Raw genomic sequence first — 13,976 nt, 5'->3', positions numbered from 1 at the left:
GGTGGAAAGCTTCTAAATTACCATCAGGTGCTTGAATGACCTGAAAACCTCTTTATGAGGTGGTAGGTGGTGGTTATCCAGCCTGGCTTACACGCCTCCTTGTGAGATGGTCCTTTATATTTTTGAATACCTCTGATTATGAAAACATTCTTACACCAAACCACGACTGCTTTCCTATCGCTTCTGCCTTGTGTTGTGGAGTCATGCACAACATTGAGACAGGTCTCAGGTCTTTTGCGTGTGTGTGTGGAAGTGGGGAGAGAGAGAGAGCAAGAAAGACAGCTGGGAAGGCCTATAGTGATCAATCTAGGTCAATGGTTGTTAACAAGTTTTCTTTTTTTCAAGATATTCAGGAACAATAAGCATATTTAGGGGACGCATTTTTTCCATTCACAGCTAAGATGGGACTTGATAGTTGGGTAAACGCATATTTGCATAATTCCCTTAGGTTAAGACCCACTGAAATGAAAAGGAACCAATGCCAGAAAAATAGATATCTTCTATTATCTTCTATCTTAAACTAGGTTCAGGCCACAGTAGCCTACCACAATCTCATCTCCATATGCAAAATAACGTAAACCCAAGGAAAAATGAAGATACCAAGATGCACAACTACACCCCCTCCTCACCCCCACAAAAGGCCAATTACCTAGGTTTTCTAGCTGTTGCTCCAAGGGCTGGATTTTCTTTTCTTTTTTTAAACAAGATCTTCTAAATGGGAAGATAGGCAGTCTGTTTTTAGTTCTACTGGTGGTTATTTTTATGATGTTAAACACCATGCCTATGCCTATAATTCTCAATATTTCAGCTTCAAAAGTGAAATTGTGTCTGATTCACCCTCTGAGAGATGAGAAAATTGTCACCTCTCCTTTTTACCTCTTGATTTTTTGGTCTTCAGTTTTTGTCCCTATGTATTTTAGATGAATTATTATTGTTTTTACACTACATAGCTTTTCTTTCAAGAATTATATCTGTCAAGAGTCTTACCTCAAAGGCCCAGGCCCAGTTTCACAAGTGAATGGATTATTTCAAAGTTGCAAGGAGCAGATAATTCCTATGCTATTTAAATTATTTCAGAGCAAAAAAAAAAAAAAAAAAAAAAGGAAACCATCCGATTAAAAAAATTTTTTTTCTGGTGTTTAGATAATACATAGATAACATTTTTTATTTAAAAATTCAACAATATGATGGATAAACACAATGTGGTACATAGGCACCATGAAATATTATTCAGCCTTACAAAAGAAAGAAATTCTCACACATGCCCCAACACAGATAAGGATTGAAAACATGATGCTAAATAAGCCAGACACAAAAGCACAAACACTGTATGATTACACTTGTATGAGGTACCCAGAGTAGTTAAATTCACAGAGACATAAAGTAGAATATTGGTTGATGGGCCGGGCGTAGTGGGTCACGCCTGTAATCCCAACACTTTGGGGGACTGAGGCAGGGGGATCACGAGGTCAGGAGTTCGAGACCGGCTGACCAACATGGTGAAACCCCGTCTCTACTAAAACTACAAAAATTAGGTGGGCGTGATGGCAGGCACCTGTAATCCCAGCTACTCAGGAGATTGAGGCAGGAGAATCGCTTGAACCCGGGAGGCGGAGGTTGCAGTGAGCCGAGATGGCGCCACTGCACTCTAGCCTGGGTAACAACAGAGCGAGACTCCATCTCAAAAAACAAAAAAACAAAAACAAACAAACAAACAAAAAGAATATTGGTTGATGGGCTGAGGGGAGCGGGAATGGGGAGTTAGTGTTTAATGGGTATGAAGTTTCAGTTTGGGAAGATGAGAAAATTCTGGAGACAGATGGTGCTGATGGTTGCAAATCAATATGAATGTACTTAGTGCCATTGAAGGGTACACTTAAAAACAGCTAAAGTAGTAGATTTTGTTATGTATATGCCACCACGATACAAAAATTCAGCTATATAGGCTGGGCACGGTGGCTTACGCCTATAATCCCAGCACTTTGGGAGGCCAAGGTGGGCAGATCACCTGAGGTCAGGAGTTCGAGACCAGCCTGGCCAACATGGCAAAACCCCGTCTCTGTTAAAAATACAAAAACGTTAGCCAGCCATGGTGGTGTGTGCCTGTAATCCTAGCTACTTGGGAGGCTGAGGCAAGAGAATCGCTTGAACCCAGGAGGCAGAGGTTGCAGTGAGCTGAGGTTGTGCCACTGCACTCCAGCCTGGGCTACAGAGCAGGACTCTGTCTTAAAAGAAAAAAAAAAAAATAAGCTATATAGAAGTACGTTGTTTCAAAGTGAAAATTCACCATCTTCCTCCTTTCACTCACCCATTTCTATTCCTCTCCCTAGAGGTAATAATTAATATAGCTATACCAAAATTTATTTAATTAGGCTTTACTGAGGATATTAAGGTGTGTCTAGATGTTTGCATTGACAAACAATGCTGTAATGAACATCCTAAAAATAAACTTTGTGTAATGTTGTTCCTGGACCAAACCGAGGATTGGGCTGCTATTTCTCATGCCCAATAACGAGATGCAGATGAACTGGGGAGGAAGAGAGTTTTTATTTCTGTAACCAGTCACAGGGAGAAGGCCTGGAAATTATCACCAGATCAACTCAAAATTACAAAGTTTTCCAGAGCTTATATACCTTCTAAGCAATATGTCTACATGTAAGTGTGCATTCATCTAAAGACATATGTGATTAAATTCTTTTTTTTTTTTATGAGATGGAGACTCACTCTGTCACCCAGGGGGAAGTGCAGTGGCACGATCGCTGCTCACTGCAACCTCTGCCTCCTCCTGGTTCAAGCGATTCTCTTGCCTCAGCCTCCCGAGTAGCTGGGATTACAGGCGTGCCCCACCACGCCCAGCTAATTCTTGTATTTTTAGTAGATACTGGGTTTCACCACGTTGGTCAGGCTGGTCTCGAACTCCTGACCGCGTGATCCGCTGGCCTCGGCCTCCCAAAGTGCTGGGATTACAGGCGTGGGCCACTGCGCCCAATAATTAACTTCTTTTAATCTATAACTAAGGTCTGAGTCCTGAAGACCTTCCTCTAGAGACTCGGTAAATTTACTTAATCTAAATGGGTCTAGGTGCTGGGGTGATTACCCTTATCTTGTCTGTTGCTAAATCATAGAGGTTTGGGGAGTTCCCTCAGACCTCCAATAAACTTGTTTGTGGAGGCCTGGGGAGTTTCTTCAGACCCCCAGTAAAACTATTTTAATCATAAATAGGTCCTGTTAAGAATTCCTTCGTTATGGCCAGGCGCAGTGGCTCACGCCACCTGTAATCCCAGCACTTTGGGAGGCCGAGGTGGGTGGATCACATGAGGTCAGGAGTTTGAGACCAGCCTGACCAATATGGTGAAACTTCATCTCTACTAAAAATATGAAAATTAGCTGGGCGTGGTGGTGTGATGGCGGGCACCTGTAGTCCCAGCTACTCGGGAGGCTGAGAGAGGAGAATCACTTGAACTCGGGAGGCGGAGGCAGCAGTGAGCCAAGATGGTGCCACTGCACTCCAGTCTGGGTAACAGAGTGAGACTCCGTCTCAAAAAAAAAAAAAAAAAAAAAAAAAATCCTTCATTATTTTGTCATGGTTTAAGGCCCAGGAAAGGCCTAGGCAAAACTCTTGGTGGGCTTTTGTTACATCTCAACCTTTGTAGAAGGGCACTGACTTTTAATATTTAACTTAACCACTCAGTCAGTACTGAAACAGTTGTTATGGAGGCCTGTGTTAGTGAGACCTGGCCTGCCACAATACGTATACTCTCAATATACTGCGAGGTCAAAAGCTATGTGCATTTTATTAAGTAGGTTAGGTTTAAATTTTTAATTCATATAGTTCAAAATACCAGAAGTTCAAAAGATTACACAGTGAAAAGCCACCTCCCATCCTTTCCCCTAGGAACCTGGTTCCCCTCCTCAAAAGTGACCAGTTACATCCTTTTAAATATATATTCTAGTCATGTGCAAGGGAAACTGCTAAAAATGCAAATGATACTGGTTTATGCACTTTAAATTTGATAGCTATTGCCAAATGGCCCTCCAAAGAGATTGTACCCATTTATACACCATCCATCAGCAATGTTTGAGAGTGCCTGTTTCTGCATTCCCTCATCAACACAGCATACGAACAAACTTTACTTCTTTGCTAATCTGATTGATGAAACATGGTATCTCATTTAATTTGTAATATTATGAGTAAAACCGATGTTTACTTAAGCTGGGTTACTTCTCCTGCCTCCCTCTTCAGCTTCTTTTCCACAACTCTCTCACAGCTACCCTTCAGCTAGGCTGAATAGGAGACATCTGTTATTTTTTCACTCCTTCTTGTCTCTGCTCTGGTTGTGTTCTCTGGGCGCTCCTGCTAAGCCTCCTGACACAGCAAGTCGGATGCAGTGTCCTTCCTTCCTCTGTGCTTCCTCTCATCACAGCATTGGTCATGTTGCTTTCTGTCTATTTCTGTTTTCCTGTCTGCCACCTCTAGACGGTGAGCACTGGAACTAGATCTTTTCTCTCTCTTAAGCTATTGTTTATCACTGTTATCATCAGTAAATATGAAATGAGTGGATGAATGGACAGTTGACAGTTTCAAATTGAGGTAAAAAAATATAGGTATTCCATATAACTGATTGAAAGAGATTCACCTTTTTATAGTATAAGAATATAATATATATGGAAGGTGGCAATTCAAATCAGTGGCAAAATAGTGGGTTATTCAATAAGTAGTGTTGAGCTAATTGGTTAACTATCATAATTGAGGAAAATCACTTTATGTCTTTATCTTACACCCATGTAATTTCCAGGTGGATATGTTAAATATAGTTAAATATAAAGAGAAAGCATTAAAAAATCAAAATAAATTATGCATAAGTATCGATCCATTTTCAGGATAAGGAAGCCTTTTCTAAGACTGACACCAAGACGGAAACCTTAATGAAAAAGATTAATAGATTTCATTATGATTTTAAACTTACACATATGCAAAAAGAAAGAAACAAAACTGAAAGGCTAATTAATGCACAGGAAAAACTTATTTATTTATTTATTTTTGAGACAGAGTCTCACTCTGTCGCCCAGGCTGGAGTGCAGTGGCACGATCTTGGCTCACTGCAAGCTCCGTCTTCCTGGTTCAAATGATTCTCCTGCTTCAGCCTTCTGAGTAGCTGGGATTACAGGCATGCGTCATCACGCCCAGCTAATTTTTGTGTTTTTAGTAGCTAGGATGGTCTTGATCTCCTGACCTCGTGATCTGCCTGCCTTGGCCTCCCAAAGTGCTGGGATTACAGGCATGAGCCACTGTGCCCGGTCAACTATTTTTTAAAATATTCAAATGACAAGTGGTCAGATTCATTAATATGGAAGGTCCTATTAAAAATGCATAAGAAGGCCGGGGGGCTGTGGCTCACACCTGTAATCTTAGCACTTTGGGAGGCCGAGGTGGGCAGATTGCCTGAGCTCAGGAGTTCAAGATCAGCCTAGGCAACATGGTGAAACCCCGTCTCTATTAAAATACAAAAAATGAGCCGGGCGTGGTCGTGCATGCCTGTAATCCCAGCTACTCGAGAGACTGAGACAGGAGAAATGCTTGAACCCAGGAGGCAGAGGTTGCAGTGAGCCGAGATTGCACTATTGCACTCCAGCCTGGGCGACAGAGCGAGACTCTGTCTCAAAAAACAAAAACAAAAACAAACAAACCAAACAAAAACAAAAACAAAAACAAAAAAAACATAAGAAAAAGAAAGACTTATTCAGAGAAAATTAAGTGAAGTTCAGGAATAGGCAACAAAATAAGAAATATTTGTTCTTAGAAAACAAGATACCATATGTTCTCACTTATAAGTGGGCGCTAAACATTGGGTAAACAAGGACCTAAAGAGGGATACAATAGACACCTGGCTACTATGGGGGCGGTGGAGGCGGAAGGGGTGACGGCTGAAAAACTACCTGTTGACTACTATACTCATTGCCTGGGTGACGGGATCATTTGTACTCCAAACCTCAGTGTCATGCAATATGCCCACATAACAAACCTACAGATGTACCTCCTGAATCTAAAATAAAAGTTGAAATTCAATAAAAGAGAAATACTTGTTCCTGCATGAATGAAATAAACACATAGAAGAATATTCAATCTCACTAGTAATCAATGAAACATCCACTAACACAACATTTTTCATCTAACAAATTAGCAACAATGATAATTTTCCATGTTGGCAATTATGTGAGAAAATAACACCATCATAGCCTGGGAGTGTAAATTCATGCAGTCTTTCCCAGTATGCATTAAGAGCCTCTCCTTTTTGACCTAGATCACTTCTATAAATCTTATCAAAGGGAAATAATCAGAAATATAGACAAAGATTCAGCTGCAAGGATATTACAGTGGCATATTTATAGTGGTGAGAAATTGAAAGCAATCTAAACGTCCAACAATAAAATTGAATAAATAAATTATGGCGCATTCATTGGCTAGAATACAGGCATTAAAATAATCATATTGAAGACCGTTTAAGGACACAAGAAAGTGTTTATAATGTATTGTTAAGTTTAAAAGGCAATTTCAATAGAATGACACCAATATTGTTTTTCAAAACATATGAGTCTATTATGTGTTTGTGCAGAAAAATCCTGAAAAGAAGAGCCTGAGGAGTCCCTCCATGCAGGTCACTCTGTCCCCAGGGGGGCACTTTCGGTGAGCTCCAGCAGAAGCTCTGATAGCAACAGCTGGGGCAGACAGCCCTGGGAGAGTCTCTGCTTCCACTGCAGGACCTGTGGGAAGAGGCCAAGTGGCCCCAAAAGTCACTGTAGACAAAATCAAGAAGTGGCTGCTGCCAGAGCTGATAATGTCATGTTCACGGGCTCCTAGATAATATTAATAGTAGCTAACATTTGTTGGGTGCTTATTTACTGGACACTTGATACACATTTTCTTTTCCTCTTTTTTTTTTTTTTTTTTTTTGAGATGAAGTTTCGCTCTTGTTGCTGAGGCTGGAGTGCAATGACGCCATCTTGGCTCACTGCAACTTCTGTCTTCTGGTTTCAAGTGATTCTCCTGCCTCTATCTCCCAAGTAGCCCAAGTAGCTGGGCCTACAGGCATGTGCCACCACGCCCAGCTAATTTTTGTATTTTTAGTAGAGACGGGGTTTCACCTTTTTGGTCAGGCTAGTCTCGAACTCCTGACCTTAAATAATCCGCTTGCCTTGGCCCCGAAGTGCTGGGATTATAGGTGTGACTCATCATGCCTGGCTGCGTTTTCATTTCGTGTTCTTAACATCCTGAAGAAATATCTCTAAGACAAGTATTAATCTCCCCACGTTATCCATGAGGAAACTGAGGTCCAAAAGTTCAGGTGACTTATCCAAGGTCACAAAGCTAGGAAGTAGGTGGGCAAGTTAGGCATTAAACCCAGGTAGATGTCTGACTCCAGAGCCTACATCTGCATACAGGAAGCATCTTATTTTTTATTACTATGGCAAGAGGGGAGAGGGAATGATAATGAATAAATGAAAAACACTAAGGAAATGAATGAAAGTTGCTTCTGGAGTTAGATCCTTTTGAGAACAGTACCCCATGACTTTCATGAACTTGCCCAGAATAGTCTCTGTCCTCAGTGACTATGGTCATTGTTATGGAATGGAACAAACTGCAAATCCCTCGTGTCCTGCCAGATACCACAGTGGAGACCCCCTCTTTGTGTTCTGGGCATGGTTAGGATCTGGCCTGGGTTAACAATTCCCTCTGCTTCCTGCTGAAGGCAGACCCAGTGGGGGCAGCTGGGGACAGGCCCAGTGAGATCTTAAAGGTTCCCAAAATAGGAATAGCTATTTCTCTTGTATTCAGGGACAAGCCTGTAAAATGGGACTTTACCATCTTTGGTGCCATCTGTCACAGAATTTTTTGGGCTGTACCAGCCCCACCCCCAGCAAGGCTCACATTATCCAGGCAGTGCCCTCTTCAGCAACCTATGCCTCTTCTCCACTTAAGACCCCTGCCCAGCCTATGCCCCCTTTCCCAGCCAGTGCACCCTTCCACAACTGTGCCCAATCCCCAGCCATCCCCCCATACCCTGTGAACCCCTTGCCTAGTAAGTGTCTCCGCCCCCAGCCAGGTGCCCTCCCCTCTTCAAAAGCGAGGAATCTCTTTTTCATCCTATACCAACTTATATACCCTATGCCAACTAGGCTCCCTTCAGCAGTGTCACCAGCCTATTCCCCCTTCCTTGCCCAGCTGCACTTCCTTAACCTTGCTCCTCAGTCGATTTCCTTTCTAGACCTAGGCCTCCTTTCTCAGGGAGTCCCCCTTCCCCACCCGATCCCCACCCTATGCTGCCTGCCCTTCTCTCATCAGGAGCCCCGAACCTGCCTGTTCCCTGGAACCCAGTCATGCCCACTTTCTCAGCCAGGCCCCCTCACTTAGCCAGGCCCCTTCCATCCATTTATACCTTTCCTCCCTTCCCAAGCCAAGGCCACTTCTCCAGTCAGGTCACCTTGCCCTGCTAGGCATGCTTCCCCTGTATCTACTGATACAGCCTCCCCAGTCAGGCCCCATTTCCCAGCCAGTACTGCCTTCTGCAGCAACCCTACCCAGGCTCTCTGCCCCAGCTTGTTGCCTCTCCCCAGCCTGTGCCCCCGGACAGGTAGGCCCTCTTTGGCAACCAGGCAGCCTTCCCGAGCCTGAACTCCTGTCTCTAGCTGGTCCTGGATCATGAAGGAAATCTACCCCGGCCAGAGCCCCTTCGCCTGCCAGGTCCCCTTTGCCCAATATCCCTATCTCCAGGCAGGTTCCACGACCCAACTTTATTTTCCTTGCTCAGCTTGTGTCCCCTTGCCCAGGGCCCCTTTCCCCAGCCAGACTCTCTTCCTCAAGCTGTGTCTTTAGATTGGCCCCTTTCTTAGCCATCTGACCAGTCTGTGCGCACCTCTCTGCCCTCTAACCACTTACTACTGCTAGGTTCCCAGTCTGTGTCTCGGTGGGGCTTCCTCCTCATCCTGTACCCACACTGGATGCCCCTCCTTCCTTCCTCTCCCCAGGCCAGCCTCAATCCCAGCCAGAGCTTATTCCCCAACCTGAGACCCTGCTGACAGCCTCCATAGGCACTCTGCCCTTCCCCAGCCCAGGCCTTTTATCAACTCTATGTCCCCTTCCCACAGCCAGGCACCCATCCCCAGCCTTTCCCCTTTTCAACTGGACCATTTTTCCAAGGAGTTGCCCCTTTGCTGGCCTTTCCCAGCCAGCACTTCCTTCCGCAGTCAGGCAGTTCTCCCTCACCTGCCCAGTGGCCTCCCTAGCCATGCAACCTTTCCCACCAGGATCCCTTCACTCACATGTGCCCCATGCTAAGCCAAGTCTGCTTCCCCAGCTAGGAACGCTTTCCTAGCCGTGCCCCTCCTGCAGCCAAGCTCTCTTCACGCAATATGCCCTCTGCCCCAGTCTGTGCTCCTTTTTCCAGGCAGGCCTCCTTCCACAACCTTCGCCTGACCAGGCCTCTTATCCAGCCTATTGCCTCTACCCCAGCCAGACGCCATTCCTATCCTGTGTCCCCCTCCACAACTAAGCCCGTTTTCTCAACCATGTGCCCTTCCTCAGCCAACTTCCCGTCAGGTGGAGAGGCTCTCATTCCCAGGCATGATCTCTTTCCCAGCAAGCTCTCTCCACCTGCTAGGCCCCTTCTCCCAGCCAGGCCCACTAAACTGCCTATGATCCCATCTCTAGCCTATGTCCTTCTCGGTATTCAAACCTCTCCCACCACCAGGTTCCCTTTCCTAGTCTGTGCCTCCCTCCCCAGCCCCTTCCGCTGTCAGAGTCCGCCTCCAGTTAGGCAACCTTTCCCTAAGGGGTCTTTTTACCCCACGATCCTCCCTACCCCACACCCATCTGTCTTCCATAGATTGTGCCAGCCTCTCAAGACTGTGGTCCCTTTACAAGACAGGCATATACCCACGTCTGGGACCCTTCCTCAGTCTCGCCCTCTCCGCCAATCTATGTCCTTCTCCTCAAGTCTATGTCCTCCTCCCCAGCTTATGCTTGCTTTCCTGCTAGATCTCCTTCACTGATCCAGTGCCTTCTCCAGCCTGGACTCCATTGGATAGCCCATGTCCCCTCCTCCAGCCAGGTGTCCTTCCCCAGCCTTTCCTCTCATTAACAGCTAGGAACACCTTTCTCATCCTTTGGCTCCTAACTCAACTGGGCCTCCTTCCCTTGACCAGCCAGTTCTTCCCTAACCAGCTCCCTCCACCCCAGCTCACCCTATTATGCCCCTCCCAGCCAGGCTTCCTTGCCCACCCCGTGTCCCAGTCCATAGCCAGGTTCCCTTGCCCAGCCTTGTCCCCTTCCTCTGCCTGTGCCTCCCTAGCCTGTTCCCTCTTCCCCAACATCTTCCTCTTTGCCCTGCCAAGGCCACTCCCATACTTGGCACCTTTGGTCACCTAAGCCTGCATCATCAGCCTGGCCACCTCTCCCAGCCAGTGTTCCCCTACCCTTGCAGCCAGGTCCCCTCTCCCCCCATCCCAGCCAGGTTTCCTTCTTCCATGACCCCTCCACACCATATGTCACTTCTTCAGCCTGTGTGCCCTCCCCAGTGAGGCTCTCTTCCCTATCCAGGCCCAATTTCCCAATTCCCTTCAATTCCCCTGGCCAGGCAGGTTGCCTGAGCCATTTCCCCATTCAATAGCCAAAGTCCCATTGCTCATTGAGTTGCCCCCTGGTCAGCCTATTCCTCCTTGTATAGGCAGTGACTCTTTCTTGACCCAGCCCCTTTGCCTGACCTTTTCTCCACCCAACTCCACCCCTGCCAGGACCCATTCTCCAGACTGTAGCCCAGTTCCCAAACAGCTTCCCTTCCCAAGCCAGGCCCCCTTCCTCTCCTTCTCCAGCCTGCCCCAACTGGGCCACCTTCTACCAGGAACCCTTCACCAGCCCATGCTCCAGCCTCCAGCCTGGACCCTTTCCAGGCATCCTCCCTCAGCCAGGCCTTCTTTCCTAGCCTGTGCCCCCCTACCCAGCTGGGCCTCTTTGTCCATGAAGGTCCCCTACCCTAGCCAGGCCTCTTCTTTTAGCTTGTCACCCCCCCCCGACCCTATGTAGCTCACTGAAGTAGAGCACCTTTCCCATTTCTAGAGCACTTCGCCAGCCTTTGCCCCTGTCCCCACTCAGCAACCACCACCCTGCCACCCCCAACAGGCCTATGCTCCCTAACCCTCCAGGATTAGTAGATCCTGGGATATAAACTCTATATGAAGTTAGCTACACAAAAACAGAGAAGCAGGTATTTTTTAAATGGTTTTTATTTTTGAACAAACTACATGTTTAAAAACTTTTAAAAACATATATATTTTATCTTAGAGCATTTGGAATGTAGAAAGAATTTCCAAAATTAATCTCACTGAATTACAGAAAGTAAAGATTAAAATTTTCATAAGTTGTTGACTGTAAATCATTTCACTTTATATTCTTTTGGAAAATTCAAGGATATTAACAAGTCTCAAATAACAAAAGTATATTGTTTACTTTTTTGTCTCATGTCAGTTATTGATATAACAAAATAGAATAAAACTTTAATATTTTAAAGGATCTTTTTAGATATTTCTCTCTCTCTAAGAAATAAGGAAAGTTGTTACATTCATATCTTTCACATTTCATACCAGATGATATAACAAGGTGGATCAAGTACTTGAATAAAGTCATAGCCTTTTATATCTCTAAGAATAAAGGAAACTTACTCGATTCAGATCTTCACCCCTTAGAGTAAGTAAATTATCTATCAATGTGTCTCTTTTTTCTTTATACCAGTTGTAAAGGTAATGAAACATATCAACTATTTGAATAAAGTCATATATCTTCCTACCTTTAGTAAAGGAAATTAAGTTTAGATCTTTCACATGTTAGAGTAAACCTTATCTAGCCTATCAGTTAATCTAAATTTACTTTCTCTATTTAACAGATTTACCTTACATGTTTAACAAATGCTGTTATTTAGAATTAGCAAACATGGGAGCAACTAAAGTTAATTAGGAACCACATAAGTTTTGATGAAAAAAACAAAACAAAGTACCAGCGGATCTCTTGTTCATAACTTGAGACATCTCCTGAGTAGCCCAGCTTAAGTAAAAAGCAAACCATGACAATCTTTCCCCCCAAAACTCAGCAAAAGGCCTTCACAAGGCATTTTGATCACATAAACTCCAATTTTGTCTAAGTAATCCAAGATATTCATAGGAAAACCTGAAGACTCCCCGAGCTAGTCTACTAGATTTATTTTTCCCAGAACACATGAAACTTAACATTTCCTTTTTTTCCTTTTTTTTTTTTTTTTTTTTTGAGATGGAGTCTCGCTCTGTCTTCCACGCTGGAGTGCAAAGGCACGATCTCGGCTCACTGCAACCTCCGCCTCCCAGGTTCAATTGATTCTCCTGCCTCAGCCTCCCAAGTAGCTGGGATTACAGGCGCCCGCCACCACGCCCGGCTAATTTTTTATTTTTTTGAGACGGAGTCTCACTGTCTTCCACGCTGGAGTGCAAAGGCACGATCTCGGCTCACTGCAACCTCCGCTTCCCATCAAGCGATTCTCCTGCCTCAGCCTCCCGAGTAGCTGGGATTACAGGCGCCCGCCGCCACGCCCGGCTAATTGTTGTATTTTTGTAGAGACGGGGTGCCACCATGTTGGTCAGGCTGGTCTCGAACCCCTAACCTCGTGATCCGCCCGCCTCCGCCTCCCAAAGTGCTGGGATTACAGGCGTGAGCCACCGCGCCCGGCCAACATTTCCATTTTTATCGTTAAGTTATGCACAACGTGACCAAATCTTAGTCGGTGAGGGAGGTAAAGACCCTTATGGGCAAGAAGAGGTTAGCCCTTATCAAACGTATGCCCCTCTGGTGGTGCAATGCCGAGATTTCCCTCATATTTCCAGGGAATTTCCCTCGAATTTCATTTCCCACCCCGTGAAAGCAGCAAGGTTAGGAAAGCGGGGGCGGGGCAGGGGGGATAGTTATGATCAAAAGGAAGGGGGAAAAAAAAAAAACAAACAACTGAGAAAAGCAAAGGGGGAAAATAAACTGAGCCTACTGAGGAGATGCGGCGAAGGAAAGGCTTCCGCGGGGCCGCTCGGTGCCTCGGGGCCTACCGGAGACGCGGGAGCGCGCCCCCGGCGGCGCCGGCCTCGAGCGGTCTCACGGAGTTGTAGTGCTCGCCGAGGCTGTAGGCGTAGTGCAGGTAGACCAGGATGATCGGCTTCTTGACGTACTCCTCCCCGATGACCAAGGTGGGCGAGTTGGCCTGGATCACCTCGATGGGGGTCTTCAGGACGTGCGACAGGGCCCTCAGCTCCAGCTGGCCTCCCCATGCCGCGGTGCGCACGATGTTGTCGCAGTAGATCATGAAGTCGTCGTAGCCGAAGGGGTCGCCGGTCTCCGGGTTGCTGAAGAAGGGCAGGAACTCGTCGACGTGCTTCTGCATGTAGCTGGCGGTGCGGCAGCGCAGCATCTCCACCGACACGCTGAACACCAGCTGGTCTTGGATGGCGCGGTACATGCAGTGGCCGTCGGCCGGGATCTCCTTCATCTCCAGACCTCTGGCTCCCAGGATGTCGGCGAGCTTCTCCTCCTCCTCGCGCCTGAAGCCGGCCAGGTGCTCGGACATCTCGGCCTGGAAGATGCTCTCCTGGCGCTCCCTCTCCTGGGACTCCATTCTTTCTCGCTTTCTCTGGGCTTTGGAGGGGCGGGGAGGCCGGTTTTCCAGATCCATCTTGGCCAGGTCTTCGACGACAGATTCAACGCTACTGTCGTCCTGGAACTTCTCCAGCTCCTGCCGGTGCTTCTGCGCCATCTCGGCCTCCATGCGGGCCACGTCTTGGAGCAACTGCTTTCTTTTCTTCTTATCGGTCTTGGGGACCGAGTTTTTTAAGCTCTGGATCTGGGCCTGCAGCTCCTTCTTCTCGCGTTGGTGGCGGCGCAGTATGCGCTGCTGTTCACTCTTCGGATCATCCAT

The 13,976-nt window shown here is 46.3% G+C and overlaps 1 protein-coding gene across 1 annotated transcript; it reads right to left on the bottom strand.

The window, feature by feature from the left end:
• Positions 1–13,109: 13,109 nt before the first annotated feature.
• OTUD6A (OTU deubiquitinase 6A) lies at positions 13,110–13,976 on the bottom strand. The gene is given in 1 exon segment (NM_001193698.2): positions 13,110–13,976. A coding segment is annotated over 1 exon segment (867 nt).

This window comes from Macaca mulatta, chromosome X (assembly GCF_049350105.2).
Source record: "Macaca mulatta isolate MMU2019108-1 chromosome X, T2T-MMU8v2.0, whole genome shotgun sequence".
NCBI lineage: Eukaryota > Metazoa > Chordata > Mammalia > Primates > Cercopithecidae > Macaca > Macaca mulatta.
The sequence above is the reverse complement of the archived record's forward strand: the minus strand, read 5'-3'. Positions and strand labels throughout refer to the sequence as shown.